The sequence below is a fragment of the Phoenix dactylifera genome, chromosome 12 (genome assembly GCF_051530095.1).
Source record: "Phoenix dactylifera cultivar Ajwa chromosome 12, Ajwa_hap1_PhDact_Kaust_v1.1, whole genome shotgun sequence".
Classification (NCBI taxonomy): domain Eukaryota; kingdom Viridiplantae; phylum Streptophyta; class Magnoliopsida; order Arecales; family Arecaceae; genus Phoenix; species Phoenix dactylifera.
The window spans coordinates 19,273,654-19,297,854 of NC_143201.1; the positions used below are offsets into that span (position 1 = coordinate 19,273,654).

Consider the following 24,201-nt stretch of genomic DNA (forward strand, 5'->3'; position numbering starts at 1 on the left):
CCGTAGAGCTTTTTGGTTGTTTCCTGGGCATACCAGTTAATTTTTTTCCCCCAGATTGTGATGACTAAATTTACCTCCTTTGTAAGAGGAACACCCTGGTGATCTACGTGGCATTTCAATCCAAATGGGGCGAAGAAGTTAAGCTGCTGGTTTTTAATTTGGCTTGTTAGAGCACTTCCTTTTACGTAACCTGTTTGTATTTCACCTACTTACCATATTGAATCATGCTGCTGCCGGTACACTACCGTCTCTATTCCAATGTTCATGCAATTTTTATGGTACGTTGAGAGCCCTGGTCGAGCATATCCCGTGGGAGCAAGCGAAGAACCTGTGTTTCTCCTCGGATATCTACAGAGTTCTCAAGGTTCATGGCCTGTTGCTGAATCCCTGTAAGCTTGACACCAGAGCTGTCGAACCGAGTCCATACTTCACCATGGAAGGGGTCCCTACTGTAATCAGGTCGTTAGGGGACTTATGGAGGAGAGATTGAATGACGACCTGCTGGATCCCATGAGCATGAGCAGGTGAAGTACGGTTTTGCATTAATTTTCTCCAGTAACGCATGGTTTGTTTGAGAAACGGTACAGTGTACTTTTAGTTAAGATTTCATTATCTGCACGAGCTGAAGTGCATGTTACGTACCTAACGTGGATGAAGCAAAAGTGAACCCAGTTTCATGTTGCCTCTGACACGTTGCAAGAAATAATCAAAAGATTATGAAGGTAATTCGTTGAACAAAAATTTTATCACCCTACTTGACCCCCCACCGTGCAGGTATTTTGGCAGTTATCTTCTACCAAAAAACAGAAGGAAGCTTAAAATTGAGAAACAAATACACGGTAGGAGGCATCATCTTCAATCTCTCATATTATTTTGTGTAATTGTTAAACTCAAAACTTAACTTCAGTAATTTTTCGAGAACTATGATGGACAGGCCCTGCCTATTCGGTGAGGGATAAACCTGAAGTCTCTCGGATCAACAAAGGCGACTTTACCAACTCAACTGGCACGCTCAACTAATTTCAATAATTATTTTAGGTTTATTAACGATATCCATGGCAAAATTAAGAAAAAGACAATGGAACCAAGGTGTTCAAAATTGCTCATTATGAAACTGTTAATGCTTTGACTTTACAAGTACTTAAAAGCCAGACAAAACCACGGAGAAGTCTAAGGTGCCTCAAGGTGAACGGCAAGAACTAGTAATGGCAAAACCAAAATATTATGCAATATAAACCTTTAAGAGGAACATAAAACAAGAGAGAGAATTTTACATGGTCCTCTGCAAGCTGTACACAAACATATATGGCATGTTTGGGAACCTTCACTCAATTCATGCAGTTTTCCGCAGCAAATTTGATGGGAATGGTCATATTGTTGAAAGATAAAATAAATAAACATGGATACCCCATAATAAAAATACACCAAGCAGTTTTGCATCATTAATGATGGACAAGAAGCAGATTCTGGCATCATGGTATAAACCACTTTATCATTTCTTGACGGCTCCGCTAACCAGCAATCCACAAGAATCCTTATATCAACTATTATTCTCCAGCTCATCTTGACATCTCAAGTCAAGATTGTTCAACTTCACCATTACCAACCAGCTGTTAGCATAATTGAAAACAATGTCAACAGGAAAGAAATTGATGTTTTCAGACAGAATTAGAAATATAATATTTAAGTGATGCACATTTGGAAGTGGCATGCAGTAAAAAAGTACTACTAATCAAGATGCATACAAGCACGCATCTGTTAGCAAACTTCTAATGGCAATGGCATTACTTCTTCCATCTGGCAGTATAATAAAACTTTGTGCAAAGTAAGGCTTCTTTTGAGCAAAGCAGTGGAGAGTGGAGTACAAACAATCCCACAAAAATGCAATTATCTTATTTTCCCTGAGGCACATGAATCAGGGATTCTTCCTTAGAACAACAAAATACCAGGACAAAGTATCATGAACAATATGATTCTAAGAAAGAAGGATCCAGTTCACCTTCCTTCTTAACCTTCAAGACAATTTTGTGAATTAATTCTGAGTCATTAGCATGGGATGGTTGATAATTTATACAAGTAGAAAGTAATGCAATAAGTGACCACAACAAAGAAACATAATATCTAAAAATCATATTCCAACAATAAGCTGTACAAACTCGAAGACATGATGTTGAACCAGACCTAGCAACATGATATGTAAAAAGCAGAGAAAGGATCAACAAATTCCAGCATCAAAGGAAGTAAGAGTTCTTATTTTCATGTGCTAAAGTGAGAGTAACAGTAATATTAAAGAGTTAAAATGTGTTATCTCCTTTGCCAAACCTAAAGAATGCCACCATTTAGAGAGGGTCAAATATAAAATCATAGGTCATAAGATGATGTACATGGTTTATGATCTCCTTAAGTTTTGATGAAGGTTCAGTAGAAACATATGAAGCAAGCCCCACAAAATTTGTTGAAACCAAATATATCTGAATGAACTCACCCATTTAAAAGTACCAAAATAGATTATGAAGAGAATTTGTAATATAATCCTATTTGGGAGAAGCCAAACAAAGCAAAGTAATCTGCCATTCACTTGGAGCAATTTTGTGTCATAAAGATCTTATAGATCCATCAGTACTTGAACTTCCAAAGCTAATCAGCTCATTACAATACAAGCATATACAAGGGAACTGCGTAGCCTTCAATGACTTCTAAAAAGTAATAGGAGTATTTTCTGAGCAATATGGGATCAACTAGCAATAAAGACTTCCACAAAAGATTGTAATTTATCCTAGCATCCATGTTGCATATAACAAATTCTTGTTATACAAAGGAACTTTCACAATCATTTTCTACTTTTTTTTAGATTTTTTATTTTCTATAACAAGAACATTCCAATTGAAAGAACAAAAATGAACTTTGATATAGGATTCACTGCAATCAAAAGTTTGAGTTGTAAATACCAGAGAACCAATCAATTCATATGCTTCCATTACTTTTGGATCTTCCTCATCTTCATAACCGACTTGCAGTATCCTAGGGCCATTAACAGACCACAGAGCTCTTCGTCCAGCTTCCTGAAAGAAATTATAAACAAACCAGATCTTTTTTAACTGAGTCATCCAAGATGAGACACGAATGAAGTAAACGATTTTGAAGAATGAAGCATAGCTCTGTTAAGCCTTGTCTGAAGTCTCATCCTACCGGACTTCTTCATTTAAGCAAATTTCTTAGACTAGCAATCATATAAAATTTCAACTATCATTTATTAGTTCGCATATCTACCAGTGCTTTCTAAACAAGACAACTCTTGGTGTCCATTCACATGTGAAATGGCAAATGTGGCTATGTTCAAGTAGGACTGCTTCATTAAGCCGCGATAAAAATCAGACAAAACTAAGTAATCGTTCTAACAAAGTGGAAAGCAAGAAGGTCCACTTCAGAAGTTTGAGAAAATTTCATGAAAATTGGCTGAGATGTGCAGACTAATCAAAAATCAGATCTTCTAAAGCAGGCATGGAGATTACCCATAAACAAGTAGCATATTATGATTTTTTTTTTAGCATAAATTATATATCCATCAAGATTAGTGACCTGACCTGCAAGGAAATCAAGTAAATAGCTTCCAATGCTTGTTTACGGATTTCTGGATCATCAACTTGTTCCCGCACATGAGAAAGTGCATTACCAAGCTCCAGAGGCATTTTTGACCTATCTTCATCACTATAAACCTGTTAATTCACAGAACAAGACATAAGATGAACTGCAATCAATATCACATGATCTAAAATTTCAAATAACCCAGACTATAAAGAAGTTAACCATAAGCATAGCTATTTATATGAAAAATCAAATTTAATTTAAGAAAAAACCACCAAAAGTGCAACAAGATCAGGAACCAACAACATCATCAAAATAAAGGAACCGGTACAAGTGAACCCAGAAAAAAATCACATAGAAGCGAACCTAAGACCACAAAGAGTGTTTGCTTCATTGAAAACACAATAATTTCCGAGGACTTCCCTAACTTCCAATAAAACTGGAAGAACCACTATGGAGTTTGTAAAGGCAGTTAGAGAACTTGGAAAGCTAAAGCATCTTCTTAAGGAAGGATTTTTGATAAATTATATCCTTTTGACTTTTGAGTTTTAACACAAGTGCATAAAAATAGGAGTGGGGTTGATAATACCAGCATTGAGCAGTAGTTCTACGGCTCATTAAAAACATGAATGAGATTCAAAAGAACTTTGAAACTTCACCAGTATTCTACCAACATGAGATTCCAAGTTGACTAGAAACTGAAAATCATAAACGATTTACACTAGCCTATGTCTATTTCTGACACAGCAATAGGTAAGAAGTACATCTCATTGCCACCTTACATAGTAAATTAGGTTTCAGGAAGCAATGGCTGGTTATTTATAGCTTTTCTAGTAATGGCTGGTTATTTATAAGGATATCTGAAGCTGAGAGAAAGGTTTCTTAGTATTTCACCTAGTTACCTTTTCTAACTACTGATTGAAGATATTTTCCAACTCCAGAAATTCTTTCAAGACAACTATAGACAACTAGAAAAAGTGAACAAACTTCATGTTTTTCCCCTCATAAAACAAGAAATCTCTCACAAGAAAATTCATAAAGAATCTAAGTTGACAAATATTTACCTCATTTCCAGCTACAGGCAGAAGCAGAGCAGGCCATAGAAACTCTGATATCAAAAGCAGATTCTGTAATTGACTATCAGCTTCAAAACAACAATTTCTGATGGTTCCAGATACCTGCAGGATATTATACACAGTGTGAGAATCAAGTGGGAAAAAAGAAAGAAAACAATCATTTAAACAAAATTTAAGATGTTAAAATGACTAGAGAAAAGAATGCATCAGTTAAAATCAATAGCCTTGAACTGATGCAGCATCATGAGAGGCATTTACAACAATGGCAAAATATGCTGAAACTGCATGTTGGTAGAATAACTATTGTAATTGGAGGACTAGAACAAGTTCCCATGTTTTAGAACTATTTCAGCATTTTATGAATCAAATTTAGTGGTGTGATAAAGGACCAAGGTACTGGCATGTACTGCTTAGTACATATCACACTGGCCCAGAACTGGTATACAGCACCCCTTGGGGCAGTTCTACCCTAGTTCCATGGTACATAATGTGTCGATCTTCTTCTTCTTCTTGGGTGCTCATTTCTGGTGTCGGCTTGTGCCAACCCAGTACTGCAGTACATACATACTGACCAGAGATCGCTATGAGTCCATACCTCGATGTTTAAATCCTTGGGTGTGACCTTACTGAACATGAACAAGGAAACTGGCTCAAGAGGATTACATGAAATTTGGGTTCATCAATGAAAATATCATATGCAACAGTGGGAAATGGAAATAATTCCGCCAACATTCCAAGCATATTGATCACATAGAAACTAAAGAAGTCAAACAATTTCCCAAGAAAAAAGGTCTAAAATCAGATGAAAACTAGTAAAAATTATTCATGATAGAAAACCTGAAATTCCAAGGATAACCAGTCTAAATTGTATTGCTGTTTGCATATGTAACTCATTCAGAACTACATAAATGCAATAGATTTCTCATTATGTTGAACAGGTCCAATATTCCTTTCTCATACCCCTTTTTTTCTTAGCAGATTTGTTGAATCAAACTGACGAATGACCTGCTTCAAAAGACCACGCTTGGGATCTAATAGAACCTTCCTTCCAGCTTGCACTTTTGAGATGTTCACAAGTATCGAAGCGACATGCTCGAAGGTATCTTCAGCTATAGATAAAGTTTAAAGCAATGAGGTCACAGTTTGATTAGCACAAACAAGATGTTAAAATAAAATGAAGACAATTGATGCAGGTCATCCCTTGCCCACTAGCTCACCTAAAATGGAGTATATAAAACTTTATAGAGTAGATGAAACAGATAAAGTGTGAAAATAACTTCATAATCAGCAAAAGCATAGATGAGCTAGAAATCAGGACGACACTCAAGGTAAAGAGTTCTGTAATTCAGCACTAAGGCCTTGTTTGCTTCCTAAATAATTTTAACCCAAATATCTGACTATATGTCATTATTCAGATAAAATTATTTAGCCCCTCCCATCCAAATAGTTTTAACCTCGTAAGATGAACAAGTACCAAAAAGGTGCTCTACGATTTTTCTGATATCTCCAAAGTAGCCCTCATTGTTGGAGTTATATTCAAGTGCATGACAGGTGTTTAGCTGAATAAACCTGAATAAAGCTAAAAAAGTGAACTTTATTCAGGAACCAAACATAGCCCTAATTCTACATATGCACAAGAAATGATAACAATTTATATCTCTAGAGAAGATTCAAAATAGAAAGCTAGTCTCTGATTCCCATCTTCAGAAATTTCTTTGCTAGTTCTCTCGAGATTAAGTCCTCAAAGAACATCTAGATTGTTACATATTGTATATATCCAAAACATAAACTAATGCTGTCAAAATCCATCAGTAGCAACAAAACAACCACAGAGAAGAAGAGACCCATAATTCTTGGTATATATAAGAAATGGCATATTCCATATCTTGTCAAAATAAAACTCATAACTTCCTTAGACCATGATGCAGCAGCAAAATTAAAGATTTGCCAACAATCCCAATAATAACATGACAACAAAGACAACATACCTGTTGACTCAACAGAAGATGACCTACAGAATGATCTAACAAGCTTCGAGATGTACAACCCTTCCATCTTATCATCTCCAACCTAAACAGGAGTATATTGTGCTTCAGTCTATTCTATAAAGGACTGCTGCATGTGGAATGCTATGTGTGCATGTTTTGTGCCAGTTCAACAAAACTTCAGGGAATAATGGAAAAGAAACACAATAAATTATAACATTAAAAAATAAAGAAAAACATGAAATATGTAGTAAAACAGTAGAATCCATAAAAACTAGGCCCGATTTGCAATCTCCATTAATAAAAAATATCAGCAAATATAACTTCAAATGGGAAAAAATACAATAACATGAAAGACATGAAAAATTTATCAGTGTGATGAAAAAAAAGGTAAAATGCTGAAAGGTTCATGAATAATCCTAAAACCATGTGTTCATTAACTGATGATAATAATTTTTATTTCCTACTGCTAATGCAAATGCATTTATCCCTCACTGTAGAGTAACCCCCCCCCCCCCCCCACACCCCACCCCGCGCGAATATATAAAAAAAGGAAAAGAAGGATACATGTGCGCTAAGTTAATATAGCTAGAAATTATACCATTACTAAAACTCCACGGACATGCTTGGCAGCCTAAACAGTCTGGCTATGTGATTAAGAAGGTCTCAAGAAATAAGTCTTAACAAGAAGGGCTGCAACTAAAAGAATTTGAAACAGGTAATGAGAATTATCTTCCATTTTTCTTTAAGGAAAAAAAAGAAAGAAAGCAAAAGAAGACTCAATATAGTGCAACAATATTCCAATATTCAAAGATGTTAGCTTTCACCCCTTCAATTTCCTTAAAGTTTAAAGTATCCTTACAAATAGAATGCCTTATAATCCTCGATTTCATAATTTAATTGATGCAATCTATATCCCTCATCAACCCCTCATAGACTTGTAAAAATGAATGTGCAAATACCTTTCACATGTTCTTTGGCCTAAATATTTGATTCAAGCTCTTAGACACAATTCTTATATGTTCAAATCATCTTAACATTTTTGATATCTTTATTATCTTCTATCCAATGTAATTTCTTAGAACATGAACTTTTTTCATGTATCTCCATTCAGCACCAGAGAGAGAAAGAGGGGAAAGGAAAGAAGCTTATAATCTTTGTTGTGGAGCACCTTCTGATTCCAGTTTGAGTATTTAACTGAACAGAGCTACAGCCAAGATAATGTTAAAAAAGAAAATTTTTGACTTGAAAAATATAGAAAAGCTAAGATAGTCCATAATAAAGCATCTTTCTACATGAGTTCTCTTAATCAGGCATGTTATGGCTATTTGGTAACCTACAAACACATACACTAGATAGAGGTGCTAAATAGCAAGCATCAAATTAAAAAAAACATTTATACGTGAACTTGAAATATTTTGACATTAAATGCAAATCCGTGCAAAACTATATGTTAGGAGCCAAATCAAACAAATCTTTTTCACTTCATATTACTAAAACAAGTTATACCCACATTCGTTTATATAATTAAAGACTCCAAAATCAAACCACATAAAATAAAATTCCAAACCAAATGCTACGCTTAACATTCTTCATAGTTAATCAGCCAATTCAACATCTTCCGCTCCACATCATCGATCAAAAGCCCTTCCTACACATTCTAAACTCTCCAATTACCCAAAATTTCAATTTTCAGACATAGCCCACTCTCCTCTTCCAAACAGAAGCCAATATGTTTAGAAAAAAAAATCACCGACTATTGAACGACCAAAACTAATCAATCAAATTGGACGAAAAAGGTAATGTCAATAAAGAGCAAACAATTCTAAAAAACTGGATTTTTATTCGTGGAACTCGAAAGTAGTACCTGAAGGAGGGCGGCGCTGCCAGAGTCCACTTGGGTGAGATTGGCGAGGAGCATGATGAGGGGCCGAGCGACTTTTTGATCGGAGTGCTTGTAGAGAGTATCCATGGCTGTGGGGACGGCGCCGAGGGAGACGAGCTTGTCGGCGAGGGTAGGGTTCTGGGAGAGGTTGATCAGGGCTTCGGCGGCGGGAACGGACAGCTCCGGGGAGTCGCGGATGAGGCGGGAGAGGGCGGGCAGGGCGACGTCGGCGCGGGCGGCAAGGGGGAGGAGGCCCTCGTCGGAGCCCGTCAGGCCCCGAACAATGTCCACCGCCGCCTTCTTCACCTGGACCAATTATACTCATTAGAAAGCTTAGAGACAGAGAAAGAGGGGGGGGGGGAGCGAGAGAGAGAGTACTTGGGGGGAAGGGGAGGAGAGAAAGCCGAGGAGTTCGTCGAGCTCGGTCGCCATGGGAGTATGCGGAGAGGAGAGGGAGAGCGGCGGCTCGAGGTCTCCAACTCGTAGCCCCAAAGAAACTATTTAAAAGGAAAATTGAATTTTTTCAATACTAGTACTTAGTATTTTGTTTCAATAAAAGGTGCAACATAAATCCGCGGTCGTCTAGGCAACGGAATAATTATGTTTTTTTCTAATTTACTTTTTCCTTTAATTTGAAAAATTGGAAAAAAATATGCCCTCCCTGAGATTTAACAATTGATAACATTAGGTATAAATATAGTGTTTTCCACTTAATCCTAGCTACACAAATAGGCCTTACAACTAAATGCAATGTCTGAGCTCAGGTAAATCCATTCAATATTTTTCTTTTATATTTTGTCCTCATAGATCTTGACAAAGATTTTTCCTTGTCCCTCTGGTCTATTATCCATCTCGTTTTATTGGTTAGCAGGCGGAAAACTACATTAGCCTCTTTTCCACTTGAACGACATGGATGCAATAACATTGTAACAATATTCTTGTTTCAAAATTCATGACCACTTATGCTCATGCAAATGGGGTGCTCTTGTTTGTCACCCAAGCTTTCTCATACAATAAACTAAGACCATCCTTCATGTCAAGCATTTGTCACCCACATCTTAACCTTGCATTAAAAAATGCGGGACCCTATAGTTTAAGACTGATCGAACAAAAGGCGAAAAAGAACAATACCATCAACAAGCAAAAATGCAAAATTCAACTAACTCTTTCTGCTTGGAGGTTGAAGGGAGGGCCGACCGCTTAGAAGAAAAGCCAGTCCTCCTACCAAGAGATAACAGGTAGTAATACCATCCAAGCAAGCGCTTAGTGGTAGGTCGCATACAAGTTTTCCTGATCCATTCAGACCCCAATCGTGAGGAGACATGCATATATGAAGTCTAGGCAAGATTTCGATACAACTGCCTATCTGCCTTATCTCTTTCCAAGAACTCACAACGCAATGAGAGGTTTGATCCATTTCTTAATCACAACAGGATTCCATCAGAAGCAGGGTTGCAACTGCTTTGTGACCTCTGTGACAATGCTGCTGTGGTCCAGGACATGCCTGGCCTTCATAATCCTCGCAGTGGCATCCTGGATCTGAGGTTTTCGATCTTCCTCCACACTCTGGCGAGTCTCCTGCTTCTCTGGCTTTGATTCCTTTAGTGCACCACAGTACGTATCCTCATCTTAAAAAACATGTGAATTGTCATTGACATAGAAGACATCATCCTCAGATATATCCTTGCTTATGGGATCCCTACAAAGAAACATTTTTACCCCTGCTACCAGCAAGAGATTGAAGACATCGCCTCAGAACTGCCAATGGTATTTCAGTAGCCTGATTTATTTCTTAGCAGCTTAACTGATCAACTGAATTGAACAGCATAGGAATACAAATTTGGGAAGTTTAAACATTCAGCTCATGCTTCTGGCCCTCCCAAAAGTTGCCTTCAAATCAGCAGTGAGTCAGCGACCATGTTTGTTTGCCATAATAACATTTGCCCAGTGGGAGTTCTGAGATAATATAACCGAAATTTCTCAAATATACCAAGCAGCTGGAAGATTATATGTAGCACTGGGTTGCATTGGCCAATACCCCCGCAGTCAGAACTTGGACCGTCCAAGTAGGGCCTTCTCCAGCCTCAGAAACTTGACTAGCATAGAAACCTTGTATGGTATCCTGGGAGATTTTCATATCTGTAAACATACCATCAAAGTTTATTAGTAAACTGATGCCCACACTGTGTCTTAAGCTTAACTATCAGACTTCTATCTGCATCAATGAAAACCATCCTTCCAGAAAGGAGCCTCTTTGCAAGGTGTTGCTTGTAATATTTTTCAAAGACATCCTTCTCTTGCAAATACTGGAAAAGCTTCAGCACTCTGTTGAGGACAATCTCTACACGCTCTTCACTGACCCCTTTCAGGCCTTCACAGAGTTTATTATCAACGTACAAGAAAATTTACTCTGGCAAACTGTTATTTAGATAAATGAAATATTTGAATGAAGAGTTCAGAGCATTTTGAAAAGTCGTCATTGTTGAATGCAGTTCTTATAATCTTGTCGTGCTTATCTTATTCATTCAGAAGGCGCTGAACAAAGTCCACCGGATCCTTTAATCTCTCTGGATCAATTACTAATTGCTTTCCAGTTTCTCGAAAGTGAGAAGTCATCATAACTCTTATTGTTGAAAGACCCATGCGAACATGGAAGAACAAGTAGTGCAGTCTGCTCAACTCTTCATATTCATCATCCACAAGCCTGTTAACAGGACCCAAGTTTCTCATGTGGACCAATCTCCACGTGTGGTTTACAATCACCTCCATCTCCACCACGTGTCATTTTTTATTCTGTTCTGGCATCCAAGTAGTGAGAAACCCTTCCATCTCTTCGTTAAGCTGCCTCTCAGCTTTCTCAAGGTGGTTGCCACAATCAAAGCATTTGATAAACTGCTGGGACTCGTCACTACAAAAACTAGCTGAAACCTCCAGAAAAGGCTTTTCAAAATTTTCCCGATATACAGAAGATCCCAGATCCCAGATCCCAGATCGACTAACATCTTTGTTATATTTCTCATCAACCCTTGATTTATAACTTCACCTGTACGTTCTTTGTGTACGAGTTCAAGGAATGTATTGAGTAGCCAATCCTAAATTTTGCTGGAGTTGATGATATTATCTCTCAATAGGTTCACCCCTGGCCCATGAACAGGTGACTTGTGAGTACTAGGAACAAAAGTCCTGTCCATGTACACTATATGTCTCGGATCATCTGCAATGCCTTATCGTGATCCCGTCTTCTTTTTTTTTGTGTTCAGCTCCTCTTAAAAATAAACCCCCCTAAGCAGCCTCAATTGATGTCAATATTTCTTTTAGGTGCCAAGTCATAGTCATTACAAACCTGGACTACTGCTTTTCTCCATATTTGTACAGCACCATATTGTAAGCATTCCTCGATCAAAAGAAAAGTTCAAACATGAGAATGCTACATCCCAATTTCCATCGACGCCCATGTGAAGACTTTTTGCCTTCTAACAGAACCTCATAATATCCAAGGGAATCATCATAGCATGTCAATTTGAAGCCACAACCTAGAGATAGATGAGGAGACCTGGTCTGTTAGGTCGCAGAATATCACTTCTTTTGCAAACAGGCCCTGGAGGTAAAAAAGTCAAATCAGGATCTTACCATGATGACAGAGAAAATGATATCTGACAGCGTTCTCTGTATGCTCTTACTGCTTCAATCTTCAACTGGCATTGCAAATAAAATCATAAAAGATGAAACCAAGTGACAATTTTCAAATATTATGATGTTGCCTACTCTCACTCTGCCTTTAAGTCAGAGAGACATAGTTGACCAGAATAAATGTTTCAGAAGGTTTGAGCGCTGCAAGATTCAGGGCAAACTTAAAAATCTTCCAGAAGCTAGCATGATCATTCCACTGCTTACATTATGATCACAAAGACAATCCTGAATATGGTATTAGGTTATGCCAACCATAGATTTTATGGACCAATCAATAACAAGTTCAAAACAAAATAAAATAGCTACAGGAAAGCATTACCAAGTCCAGCCCATGTAGGTTGGCATGTATACATATTACCAAACCAAGCATCCATGAAGACCAATGATTTTCACAAAAAAAAAAAAAGGAGATCAGCTTGAAGACATAGGTATATCATCAGAACCTCATTTCTTCTATTTTCCTACAGTAAATATGGTATTGTATGTAAATGAAAATAAAAAATTTGAAAGAAATAACAGAACAACTTTCTTCTTATACAAAAACAAATAGAAGCTATACGCACAGAATGTATTTCCTACCAAAAGCCCTATGTACAGTAACAATCCTGTGTGAGTAAATATGTTTTGCATAATTTCTTGATGAGACATTGAACTCCTTGCTTGCTGTTTTAGCTTCTCATACAAGACCTAAGCAGCGAGTGCATGATGTGCACTTATGGAAGAGAAGTAGGTGGAAATGTTTTGGAGACGGAGATTTAATGCAAGCATTTGTGTTATTGTAGTATGTTGCGGACACCAGTACCGGACCGCCTGTTACGCGGTGCCACGGTCGTCGCAGAAGAACAATCCAGCCACTTTCGTTGCGGCTAGATTGATTTATTTTATTTTATGTTGATTGGGCTTATTTGCATATTGTCATTTTAGGGCCTTTATAGGATTGTTTTTTTTTTGTAGGGGTCTTTTTGTTATTTTGTGACCCTATATATATGAGTCCATGCACTTGTTTAGGGTTATGGAATGATTGAATGAAAATAGCCTCCTTTTCTCTTAAATCCTAGTATGAAGCCATCGCCAGAGCTAGGTGACAAGCCTGGTTCTTCTTCTTTCCCCTCCTCTTCTCTTCTTCCTCCTTCCTTCTCATTTCTGCAGTTGTCCTGCATCAACTTTGGTATCAGAGCAGGCCCGGCTTTGCCTCTATTACCAAAGCCCCGAGATCCAGTTTATGGACGGACCACCCTTGATTCCTTTTTTCCGCTTACCGCATGAGATCGTTGCCTGAGCCATCGCACCGCGGATGCTAGATCGTGTCAAAGGCCATCGCGCAGCGCGCGTTGCAATGGGAAAGAAAAATTTTATTTCCCTTTTCTCTTCCCTCTCTCTCGGCTCTCACATGAAGAACAGGGGAAAACCCCTTTCGGCAGTTCCTCCCCTCCCATCGTCGCGCCCATTCCCACCACCACCACTCAAGAACTGTCAAAGGGGGTTTTTCCCTGTTTTTCGTGGGAGAGCCGAGAGAGAGGGAAGAGAAAAGGGAAATAAATTTTTTCTTTCCCTTTGCAACGCGTGCTGTGCGACGGCCTTCAACACGATCCGGCGTTCGCGGTGCGATGGCTCCGCCAACAATCTCGTGCGGTAGGCGGAAAAAAGGAATCGAGGATGGCCCGTCCTGAATCCCGAGGCTTTGGCAATAGAGACAAAGCCGGGCTTGCTTTGATACCAAAGTTGATGCAGGACAACTACAGAAAGGAGAGGGAAGGAGGAAGAAGAGAAGAGAAGAGAAGGGGAAAGAAGAAGAACCAAGCTTCTCACCTAGCTCCGACCATAGCTTCACACCAGAATTTCAAAGAAAAGGAGGCTATTTTCATTCAATCATTCAATAACCCTAAACAAGTGCATGGACTCATATATATAAGATCACAAAATAACAAAAAGATCCTACAAAAAAAGACAATCCTATAAAGACCCTAAAATAACAATATGCAAACAATCCCAATCAACATAAAATAAAATAAAATAAAATAAATCAATCCAACCACAACGAAAGTAACTGGACCGTCCTCCTGCGATGACCGTGGCCCCGCATAACAGGCGGTCCGGTACTGGTGTCCGCACCAACTAATGATTGAATGAAAATAGCCTTCTTTTATCTAAAACCCTAGTGTGAAGCCATGGCCAGAGCCAGGTAAGAAGCCTAGTTCTTCTTCTTTCCCCTTCTCTTCTCTTCTTCCTCCTTCTTCCCTCTCCTCCCTACAATTGTCCTGCATCATAGTATAGGATGACAGTAATTAACAAGTCTGTTCATGGAAAAAGGCAAGACAAGTTTCTAAGCATAGGAATTGCAATAATGGTTTCAATTTCACAGATGATAAATTACATAACAAGACAAATAAATAACTCAAAATAAAACAAGATTTCTGTGGAGGGAAAACGGTTCAGAACTAAGAAGTACCAATATCCAAATTGTATGACCTAATTTACATGTAAAATTGAATAAATTATCAATCTATCTTTGATAACATCTGAGTGTTGAACCCAGTATTAATTCTAATTCACTATGATAATGATGACAATCATCGCCATCTAAGCCTTATCTCAACAAAATGTAGTTAGTGAGGAAGCAAAACTCAAGTAATTATGGCTCCAAGAAGGACTAAATAGGTTTTTCTTTAAATTCATTGCCGAACTAATGTTAATCTTGTATCTATTAGAACTAGATTCGAAGCTAATACAACTTTAGGTGAGAGAAAGCCTTGCCATGAAACCTAGAAGGGTAATGACGAGTTTGAATACCTACCATACTGGTTGCAGTATAAGCTCATTCAACCAAAGACAAATCCTTCTAAATCCTCCAAGACATGGAGCTTAAATAGTAGAAATAATGTGATGTTTGGTGTATGTGTTTATATCTGAGCAACCCAGCGTAGGCCATATCCATAAAAATAATAATCGAGCCTTTTCCAATTGTTCTCGATCTACTAAGTTAATCCTTATCTGCCAATCTTTGATAATGTGGGAAAAAAACTACCTTCTGGTCATCCTTCTAGGCCCTTTAACATATATTCAACTATCTACCTTGATTGGGTTTCCTCAAATTTTCATTATAAATGTCCATGTCTTCTTAACCAATTCATAAACAAGTTGTCATCAATCAGTGCCACTTTGGTGCCTCCTCTAATACACTTGTTCCTCACTTTATGGTTCCTAATTTACCACACATCCATCTCAATGTTCTCGTATTAATTTCATCTTCATCATGTTTACATGGAATTTTTTTTATATCACATACAACCTCACAATGATGGCGCTTGGACATGGATATGAGAATCAGATTCAAAAAAGTGTCCATGTGTCTGACTCAGCAAGAGGCAAAAAAATGAGATGCATACATACAAAAAAAAATCTAACTAATATACATATACATTTTGAAATTAGGTATTGTATAAAAGAAAATATTGAAAGATATTAGTCATTCATCTTTCTTATCCAAACTTTCCAATTAGCTTAAAGATTATAGAAACATACATTAGTAATCTTAATGCCTACATTCAGACCAATCTCCAACAAAATAAAAATCATGTTTAAAAGTTGAAATTAAAAAAAAAAGGATTAGAATTCACGTGTCTCATGTGTATCAGATTCAATGCACATCTGAAACAGATCGTAGGAGTTGGATGATAGTGTCCATGTAACATATCCTAAAAATCACATAAGAATGAAAGCCTTATTTCCATTCAAAAGGTAAGTTGTCAAGGCACACATAAGTCACATGACACCCTAGAAGCAAATCTCCACTTCATCGACACACCTTTATTTATATTAAAAATGTCTCCATCCACCTACCCATAATTTTTTACAATCGGACCTAGATGTCTGAGCTAACAAAGATATAGTATCATACGGCTATCAATTCCTACTAGGAAGTCTTATTCTCTTCTATATACCCTCTTGTTGTCCTAATTATAGACCCTTATCTTCTTCTCCAAAATATCAATTAGTATCGGACCTTTGTCCTCTCCTCATCAATCAACACCACATCGGATGTAAATAGCGTACATCGCAACATATCTTCCTAAATATTACAAATAAGAAGCATCAACTTATGTATGTGAGGAAGCCCTAATTAAAGATTAAGTGAGAAGCAGGTTGGAGGGGAGAGAGGGAGGGATGGGGGACTAACACCACAAACCCATCCCAAAATTTAGAACATGACAATATCATTCTCCCTAACACTACCAACTATGGTTCGCCATACCGGCCCAAACCGGACGGCACGGAGCGTACCGTATCAGTTCGGTACCGGTACACTGTACGGAAGGTGTCCTGACACTTGGTACGCCGAAAACATTCCGTACCGTACCGTACTGACATTGTGATAGTGTAGCACCAGTATGGATCCGGTACCGAAACGGCGAACCTTGCTGTAAACACTTATTTAATCTCACAAAACTTGCAGCTCATCTATAAGTTTACCTGCAAAGATCAAACTTAATATTCTTCATTTTCTCAGCTCCATAACAAACAGCATGACTCAGCCCAATTAAATAGTCAAAAGTTATACCAAACAAATGATGTTCTATTATCTTCCACATCAAATACCGGAAAGAAAAACAAAGGGACTAAAGCTAGATTAAATGAAATAAACATAACCATGAAGCATACTGAGCATAGGCTAATGAATATCGGATGCTAACAAAGCAATCCAAGGCATCCTGAATAGATCAGACTTATGTGGTAGCAACTATAAGAAAATAAAAGCACAATAGAGGCATTGATAGTGAAGCAAATGAGTGGATAAAAACAAGAAGCATTTGCTTATAACTAATAAGTTAGTTCATTTGAGGGGCATATTAGTGAAAATAGAAATGGTAGTAGAAATCCAACTAACTATCAGTATTGACAAAACTCATAGACAGCCTAGTAAGGGAGGGAATTTGGGTCTTAGTTCACATTCTGAAAGGAAAGGTAGAACCAAAGAATAATGGTGGAAATGAGAAGGGATGAAGCTGCTCGCTATGGGAGATAAGGCTTCCAACAAACATAGCTGTTTCACATAACTGTCTATATTGATATATAATGGCAACAAAAATGCCTAAGACATGAGAAAACATGCTGCTACTCAAAGTTGTAATGAATAGGCACTGCCAACAAGAATAAAGCAAATAGCAAACATATGGAACAGTATGAACAACATTTAACTTGAAAACATTTGACTTGAAACTCAACACTCTCATACTTCTCCTCTAGCAGGACTCTAGATATTCATGCATCGAAGATTGTAAAAACATTTGACTTGAAATGTTTGATTCAAAGGCTTAGTAAACATGTCAGGCACCTTGTTCACAGGCCCTCTACTTCTCCCTAGAATATCATGGTGTTTGCCGTACAACCCACTGGCCAATTGCCATGGTACAATTATACAAGACTTTAAGCTTTAAAAGTCATTACTGCAAGGAGGGGTTTCAGCAATAAGAGTTCATAAACTGTGTTTAAAATTGATATACAGCCTCCCTTTGCAATATCTTATTGATCTCTGAGTAATAGGGCCGGTCTAGCCAGCACAAGAGAACCCTAAATACAAAAACAATCATTCTTCTTATATAAGGTGTACCATAGTCACAACAAATTCTAAATTTCTGAGGATCCCAATCATCAATGTGTTAAAAAACAGTGGGCGGCAAATGGGCAGCCAGGAGTACAAATATATATAAATATTGCCCAAGTTTGAACAAGTCATCTAGTCATCGTCAATTAAAACCACCAGTAAGCACGCTACAATGCAGGAGATGACTATATATTTGCTCTCCATCTCTCTTCTTTCAACACAATTATTCACAGGTATATTAATAATAGCACACTAGAGGCTAACACAAGAGGGCATTTTATATGGTCCAGTTATGTATGCATAGCAAAGGCAAGAAACTACCTTCCCTAGAGCATTCAGGTCAAAGTCAAACAATCATGAAAGGAATGATCCACCTAACAAAATGGCAGGCAATTCTATGAATAACCAGTGTAAAGGCCAAAAAATTTAGTAAAATAAGTGTATGCCAATTAATACTAGATCAAACAACAGCCACCGAAAATGATAGCAGGCTACAAAATCAGTCTATAAATTCCCGACAACCCAAGACTCCATTAAACAACGCCATCCCACAAAAACTCACCAAGCAAAACAAGTAGAGACTAACAAACAAAGCAAACAACAACCAACCACACTTATAGTATCGGCATTTCAAAACAACTTCAAAAGCATCGAACGAGTCGCCGGGGAGGGAGGGAAGAGGGTACCTGCAGAGCTTCTCGAAGCTGAGGCCGCTGGCGTTGTGGTTATAAATGTTCATGAATCGCGCGCTCGAGCATCTTCCACGTCTTCTCGGCGTACTTGGGATCCACCTCCACCCGCCGATTGAACGCCTCGATCTAGAAGTTCCTCCCCTTCTGGGCGCGGCGCTCATCCTCCCGCCCCCGGATCGAGTCCTGGAACCCGAAAAAATCGATCGAACAGCGACCCCCGGATCGAAAGGAAAGGACGGGGATTAGGGTTTGAACTTTCAGAGAAGGGAGAAGGCGGAGTAAGAGAGAGGAAGAGGAGAAGCCCTCGGCATGCGAGGATGGGGGCGTCAACGGTCTCAAATATTGAACGCTCGTCTGAGAATTTCTTTCGTCTTAAGAGCGCAGGACATTGATCTAAGCCGTTCGATTGATGCGATTTGCCCATGTGGCATTGTTTAGATGACTGAATGTTATGGGATGAGAATTTCATGAAAAAAGGTTCCAGATTGAGCATGCATAGAAGGTAAATGAACTCCGACGGGCAGTTTGAGAGGATATTATCTTTGCCAAGACCATACTGAGAATGGAGTGGGTGCACCTAAGGAGACACTACTATAGTGAGGGGTTGCAAAATGTTTGGGCGACTGGCATCCGCTTCTGTATGATGTATATAAGTTTGTGGTTTTTTGGACTATTCATATATTTCGGAAGGTAAACAGTGCAAAAGGACTGGATTACCTCATTCATAGCACACCATGTAGGAAAAGTTTCTCTGGAAGAATTTTGAGTCCACATTTTTCTCTCTTCGCCTTCTTCTTTTCTATGACTTTTATGAGTTCACCCGCGTGGGTAAAGCGTGAGACACTGTTGTATTAAAAAAAAAAAAAAAAAAAGAGCCTAGTACAAGAGGGTTCGGATTGTATCTTTTGCATGGGAGAATGATTGTTTTCTTTCACGATTCTGGCTGTTGGATTGTGCTCTGCATGAATCTCGAAGCGACAATTGGGCTGTCCAACGGTGGATTCGCTCAAACGAACATGAATCCTTCTTCCGTGCGAAAGGTACAATCGTAATTGAAAGTTTATCGAGGGCTTTACCCGTCTAGATGGGACATTTCATATTTTATCTAAAAACTCTAAATTTTGATTACTGGGATTATCATCATATATACTCTAATTATACCTAAATATCATTTGATCATAAAAGGGAAGAAAAACTGTTGTTATCTCAGTTCTATCAATCTGCTAAATTCGCTTCGTTCCATACTCCATAGAATTACAATACTCTCCATCTTTTACCAAAAAAAAACCTTTTTTAAGCTTAATACTAGCTCTTTTAGAAGAAGTTCAACGATGAAAGAGGTTCTCAAAATGCGTGTACACACACATTTATATAAGAAAAAGATGTTATTAAATCACTTTTTTTTATAGTGTTATTAAATCACCTTCATGCAAGAACACCCTTATCTATCAATATTCACAATATCTTGAAACTCACCAGGCTATTCGTGACTCCAAATCCGAGTGCCACCATGATCGGTGATATAGTTTGCCAATTAATGTTCAATCCTATACCTTGTCTAAAAATATGGGATACACATTATGCCAAAGAGACAATAATTATAGTTACCCTTAGTCGTGTAGTTTTCAAGTTACATGAACACTATAAAATAAGAAATATTGTATAAAAATTACAATAATACATGCTTCTGTTTGCATACATCAAACATGCCAAACCTAGTGAATGGGAGAAGGAGAAAGGAGAATTAGATGTGTTGGGGGAATACGGTTTTCCCCCAGCAATATAGTAACCCCGCCCCTGAAAAGCCGCATAGCCGCCGACCTTGGACAACCGAAGTCGGCGTCCGACCTCGGAACGTCCGACCTCAGAACCTCCGACCTGGAGAATTCCCGATCCCAGAGGTCTGTCCTTGTCGACCACCTACTACGGCCGTACCCCTCCGAGGCCCGGCCGAGGGCCATATCCTGCCACTGCCCCAGCATTTATTGCGCATGACCTCTGCAAACCCCCGGTTCACTCAACAATTAATGCGAATCCCCGGTTCACTCAACAATTAATGCGAATTTCCGGCCTACTCAACAATTAATGCGCATGGCTCCTATTATCTACGGACCCACGGCTCTCCACGGCAAATCAGCTCAGCGGAGTCCAGTCAACCATGATAAGTCTCTGATCATGGCCTTACCCCCGACATCAATGCAATGATTCACCTGATCGCGTGCCAGCTCGGGTCGTACGACGGCCTCATCTCCGACGTCAATGCAATGACTCACCCGATCGTGTGCCAGTCCAAGCAACATGCCGAGCCGTACGAAGGTCTCGCCCCATCACATTGCAGGTAAACCGACCCCCCTATAAAAGGGAACCTTTGCTTCTCAAAGGGGGGTTGGAGACAGAAAACTCAAAAGATACTGTTTTTCTCTTTCTCCTTTAAACACAGATTGCCCCCCCCCCCCTCTCTCTGACTTAAGCATCGGAGGGCCGGCGCCGAAAAACCCGGCCACCGGCTTTTCTGCAGGCACCCCGACGGAGGACGCCGCCCGCCGACGGACCGCCACTCCCCTGTGTCCACCTGCCGCTCCCCCTCCTCGACCGACGACCGCCCCCGGGTCCAATTTCCAGCAATAGTTGGCGCTAGAGGAAGGGACTGAAAGTGGAAGACCTGAAGGCCTTCAGCGATTCCCAGCTGATAGTGAGCCAGATCCAGGGAGACTTTGAAGCAAAAGAGCCATCAATGCAAAAATATCTCCAAAAAGTGCGGGAACTCACGTCTGCCTTGGGCTCTTTCAGCATCTAGCACATTCCCAGAGCGGAGAATCTCAGGGCAGACCAGTTGTCCAAACTGGCGACCTCCCGCATGAGCGAGCTTTCCAAGGAGACAACGCTCGAGTATCTTCAGACACCCAGCACGGAGGAACCCGAACCCACCATGTGCATCGACTTCGAGCCGAGCTGGATCGACGGGTTCGTCCGCTATCTCCAGGACGGAACCCTCCCTCATGATGAGACAGAGGCTCGCCGGATCAAGCGCCAAGCTTCCCGGTATGTCCTATATGAAAACAAGCTCTATCGTCGATCATTCACTTCTCCTCTTCTCAGATGTCTCCGCCCCTCTGAGGCGGACTATGCCCTCCGAGAAGTCCATGAAGGAATTTGCGGAAATCACCTGGGAGGTCGGGCGTTAGCCTATAAGATCCTGCGGCAAGGATATTACTGGCCCACGCTCCAGAAGGATGCGACGGACTTCGTTCGGAAGTGCGACCGGTGCCAACGGAACGCCAACATCCAACGCCGACCTTCGGCCCTGCTAACTTCAATCATCGCCCCCTGGCCGTTTGCCCAGTGGGGGATTGACATTCTGGGGCCCTTTCCTCTGGCCACCGGGCAAAAAAAATTTCTGGTCGTCTCCATCGACTACTTCACCAAATGGGTTGAAGCTGAACCTGTAGCCCGGATCACCGAGCAAAAGATGCGGGACTTCGTGTGGAAGTCCATAATCTGCAGATTCGGACTCCCCCGAATCCTTATATCTGACAATGGTCGGCAGTTCGACAACGTCCACTTCAGAGAATTTTGCTCCGAGTTCGGCATCGACCACCGCTTCACCTCAGTCACCCATCCCCAGACAAACGGGAAAACTAAGGTAACTAATCGTACCATTTTGCAGGAACTCAAGGCCAGGCTTGATCGATCCAAAGGACAGTGGGTCGAGGACTTGTACAACGTCCTCTGGGCATACCGGACCACGTTCCGATTGCCCACAGGAGAGACCCCCTTCAACCTAGCGTATGGCACAGAGGCTGTCATCTCGTTGGAAATCGGCCTCCCTTCTTCAAGGGTGGAGCACTACGACCCCGACTCCAACTCTTCCCGACTCAGGAGTAATCTGGATCTCGTTGAAGAGACACGAGAGGTCGCCCGGGTCCGTATGGCAATATACCAACAGAAAACGGCCCAATACTACAACTCCAGAGCCAAGCCCAAGCTCTTCAAAGTAGGGGACCTCGTCCTCAGGAGAGCCGAGACTTCTCAGCCAACTGAGCAGGAAAAGCTCGTCCCAAATTGGAAAGGGCCGTATCAAATCGTCCGAGTACAACGACTCGGAGCATACAAGTTGAAATCCCTCGAAGGGACTCCAATTCCGCGAAGCTGGAACTCCGAGAATCTACGAATGTACTACCAATAAAACCCCTAGGGGTTCAAGACAATCGGGAACATGGACTCAGTCTCTTTTTTACAAATGATTCGTCCATTCCAATAATTATGATTATTTCTTCTAATGTCGGGTCGTTTGTGATCCTCAGATTCCTCGATTAAGATCGGGATGCCTCGAGGCTCGACCGTAGAGTCCCAAACTCCCTCGACCTCGGAAGTATCGCATGACGATAAAATATCGACTTGACGCAAGATTCCCCGACAAGGTCGGGATGCCCCGAGGGTCGACCGTAGAGTTCCAAACTCCCTCGACCTCGGGAAGCGTCGCAGGTCGATAGAGCGTTCCCAGACCCATCGACCTGACGTACGATTCCTCGACTAAGGTCGGGATGCCCCGAGGGTCGACCGTAGAGTCCCAAACTCCCTCGACCTCGGAAAGCGTCGCAGGTCGATAGAGCGTTTCCAGACCCATCGACCTAACGTACGATTCCTCGACTAAGGTCGGGATGCCCCGAGGGTCGACCGTAGAGTTCCAAACTCCCTCGACCTCGGGAAGCGTCGCAGGTCGATAGAGCGTTCCCAGACCCATCGACCTGACGTACGATTCCTCGACTAAGGTCGGGATGCCCCGAGGGTCGACCGTAGAGTCCCAAACTCCCTCGACCTCGGGAAGCGTCGCAGGTCGATAGAGCGTTCCCAGACCCATCGACCTGACGTACGATTCCTCGACTAAGGTTGGGATGCCCCGAGGTTCGACCGTAGAGTCCCAAACTTCCTCGACCTCGGGATGTATCGCAGGTCGATAGAGCGTTCCCAGACCCATCGACCTGACGCAAGATTCCTCGACTAAGGTCAGGATGCCCCGAGGGCCGACCGTAGAGTCCCAAACTCCCTCGATCTCGGGAAGAGTCGCAGATTAATGGAGCATTCCCAAACCCCTTCAACCTCGGCGGGCGCCATCGGGCCCATAAGAAGCCCGAGTTCTCCGAAAGTCAAAGAATGATTCCGAAAAGTTGGCGAGGAAATAAGGCAACCTACTCCGCTACGAGGAGCGCAATTTTGGAAGTGCAAAAGGTACATCCCACTCGATGCTCGCCTTGTTATATTTATCCGCGTGTTGCCAGCAAAATCTCGATTAAAGTCGAGACCTTATTTTGGCCAAGGTCGGATTGCTCCTACAAGTCGGTTTAAGACTAATCTCTCACTGACCTTATGCATGCTCCGTCTACTGAACCTCCACGACAACTTATGTAAGTCTTTGTAAACAAGGGCCCAATTCGGCCCCCATACACAGACTCCAATATCGACCTATGAAGATAACCTCGACCGCGGGCGTACTGATCGAGCTCAAGAAAACCGAGGTATCATCTACAAGTTTCGACTCCGCACGCCGAAACCTCGGCTGGGTTCGAGGGCAATAACTATGAAAGCCCTGGCGTCGATTTGATTATCGGCTCCTCTTCGGGGGACAACACTAACCCTTCTATAGACCTATGGTCCAAAAGCCGAGCACGAAAGCTCGGCGAGACCC

At 40.7% G+C, this 24,201-nt stretch overlaps 1 protein-coding gene and 1 pseudogene across 2 annotated transcripts; both read right to left on the reverse strand.

The window, feature by feature from the left end:
* Positions 1–1,203: 1,203 nt before the first annotated feature.
* Positions 1,204–9,859, reverse strand: LOC103700485 (ARM repeat superfamily protein). 2 transcript variants are annotated; one of them, XM_088708807.1, is made up of 8 exons: positions 9,696–9,859; positions 8,910–9,028; positions 8,514–8,837; positions 5,622–5,770; positions 4,650–4,763; positions 3,585–3,716; positions 2,949–3,062; positions 1,204–1,610 (listed from the first exon to the last, which is right to left on the reverse strand). In XM_088708807.1, the coding sequence occupies exons 1-8, from the start codon at positions 9,857–9,859 to the stop codon at positions 1,578–1,580; spliced, it is 1,149 nt and encodes a 382-aa protein (XP_088564933.1). In that variant the 3' UTR covers positions 1,204–1,577. The 2 variants fall into 2 exon arrangements, with proteins under 2 accessions (XP_088564933.1, XP_008780649.3); XM_008782427.4 differs by lacking the exon at positions 9,696–9,859 and adding an exon at positions 6,650–6,731.
* Positions 9,860–9,868: 9 nt separating this feature from the next.
* On the reverse strand, positions 9,869–11,451 carry LOC103700898 (cullin-3A pseudogene; annotated as a pseudogene).
* Between the last annotated feature and the right edge of the window lie 12,750 nt (positions 11,452–24,201).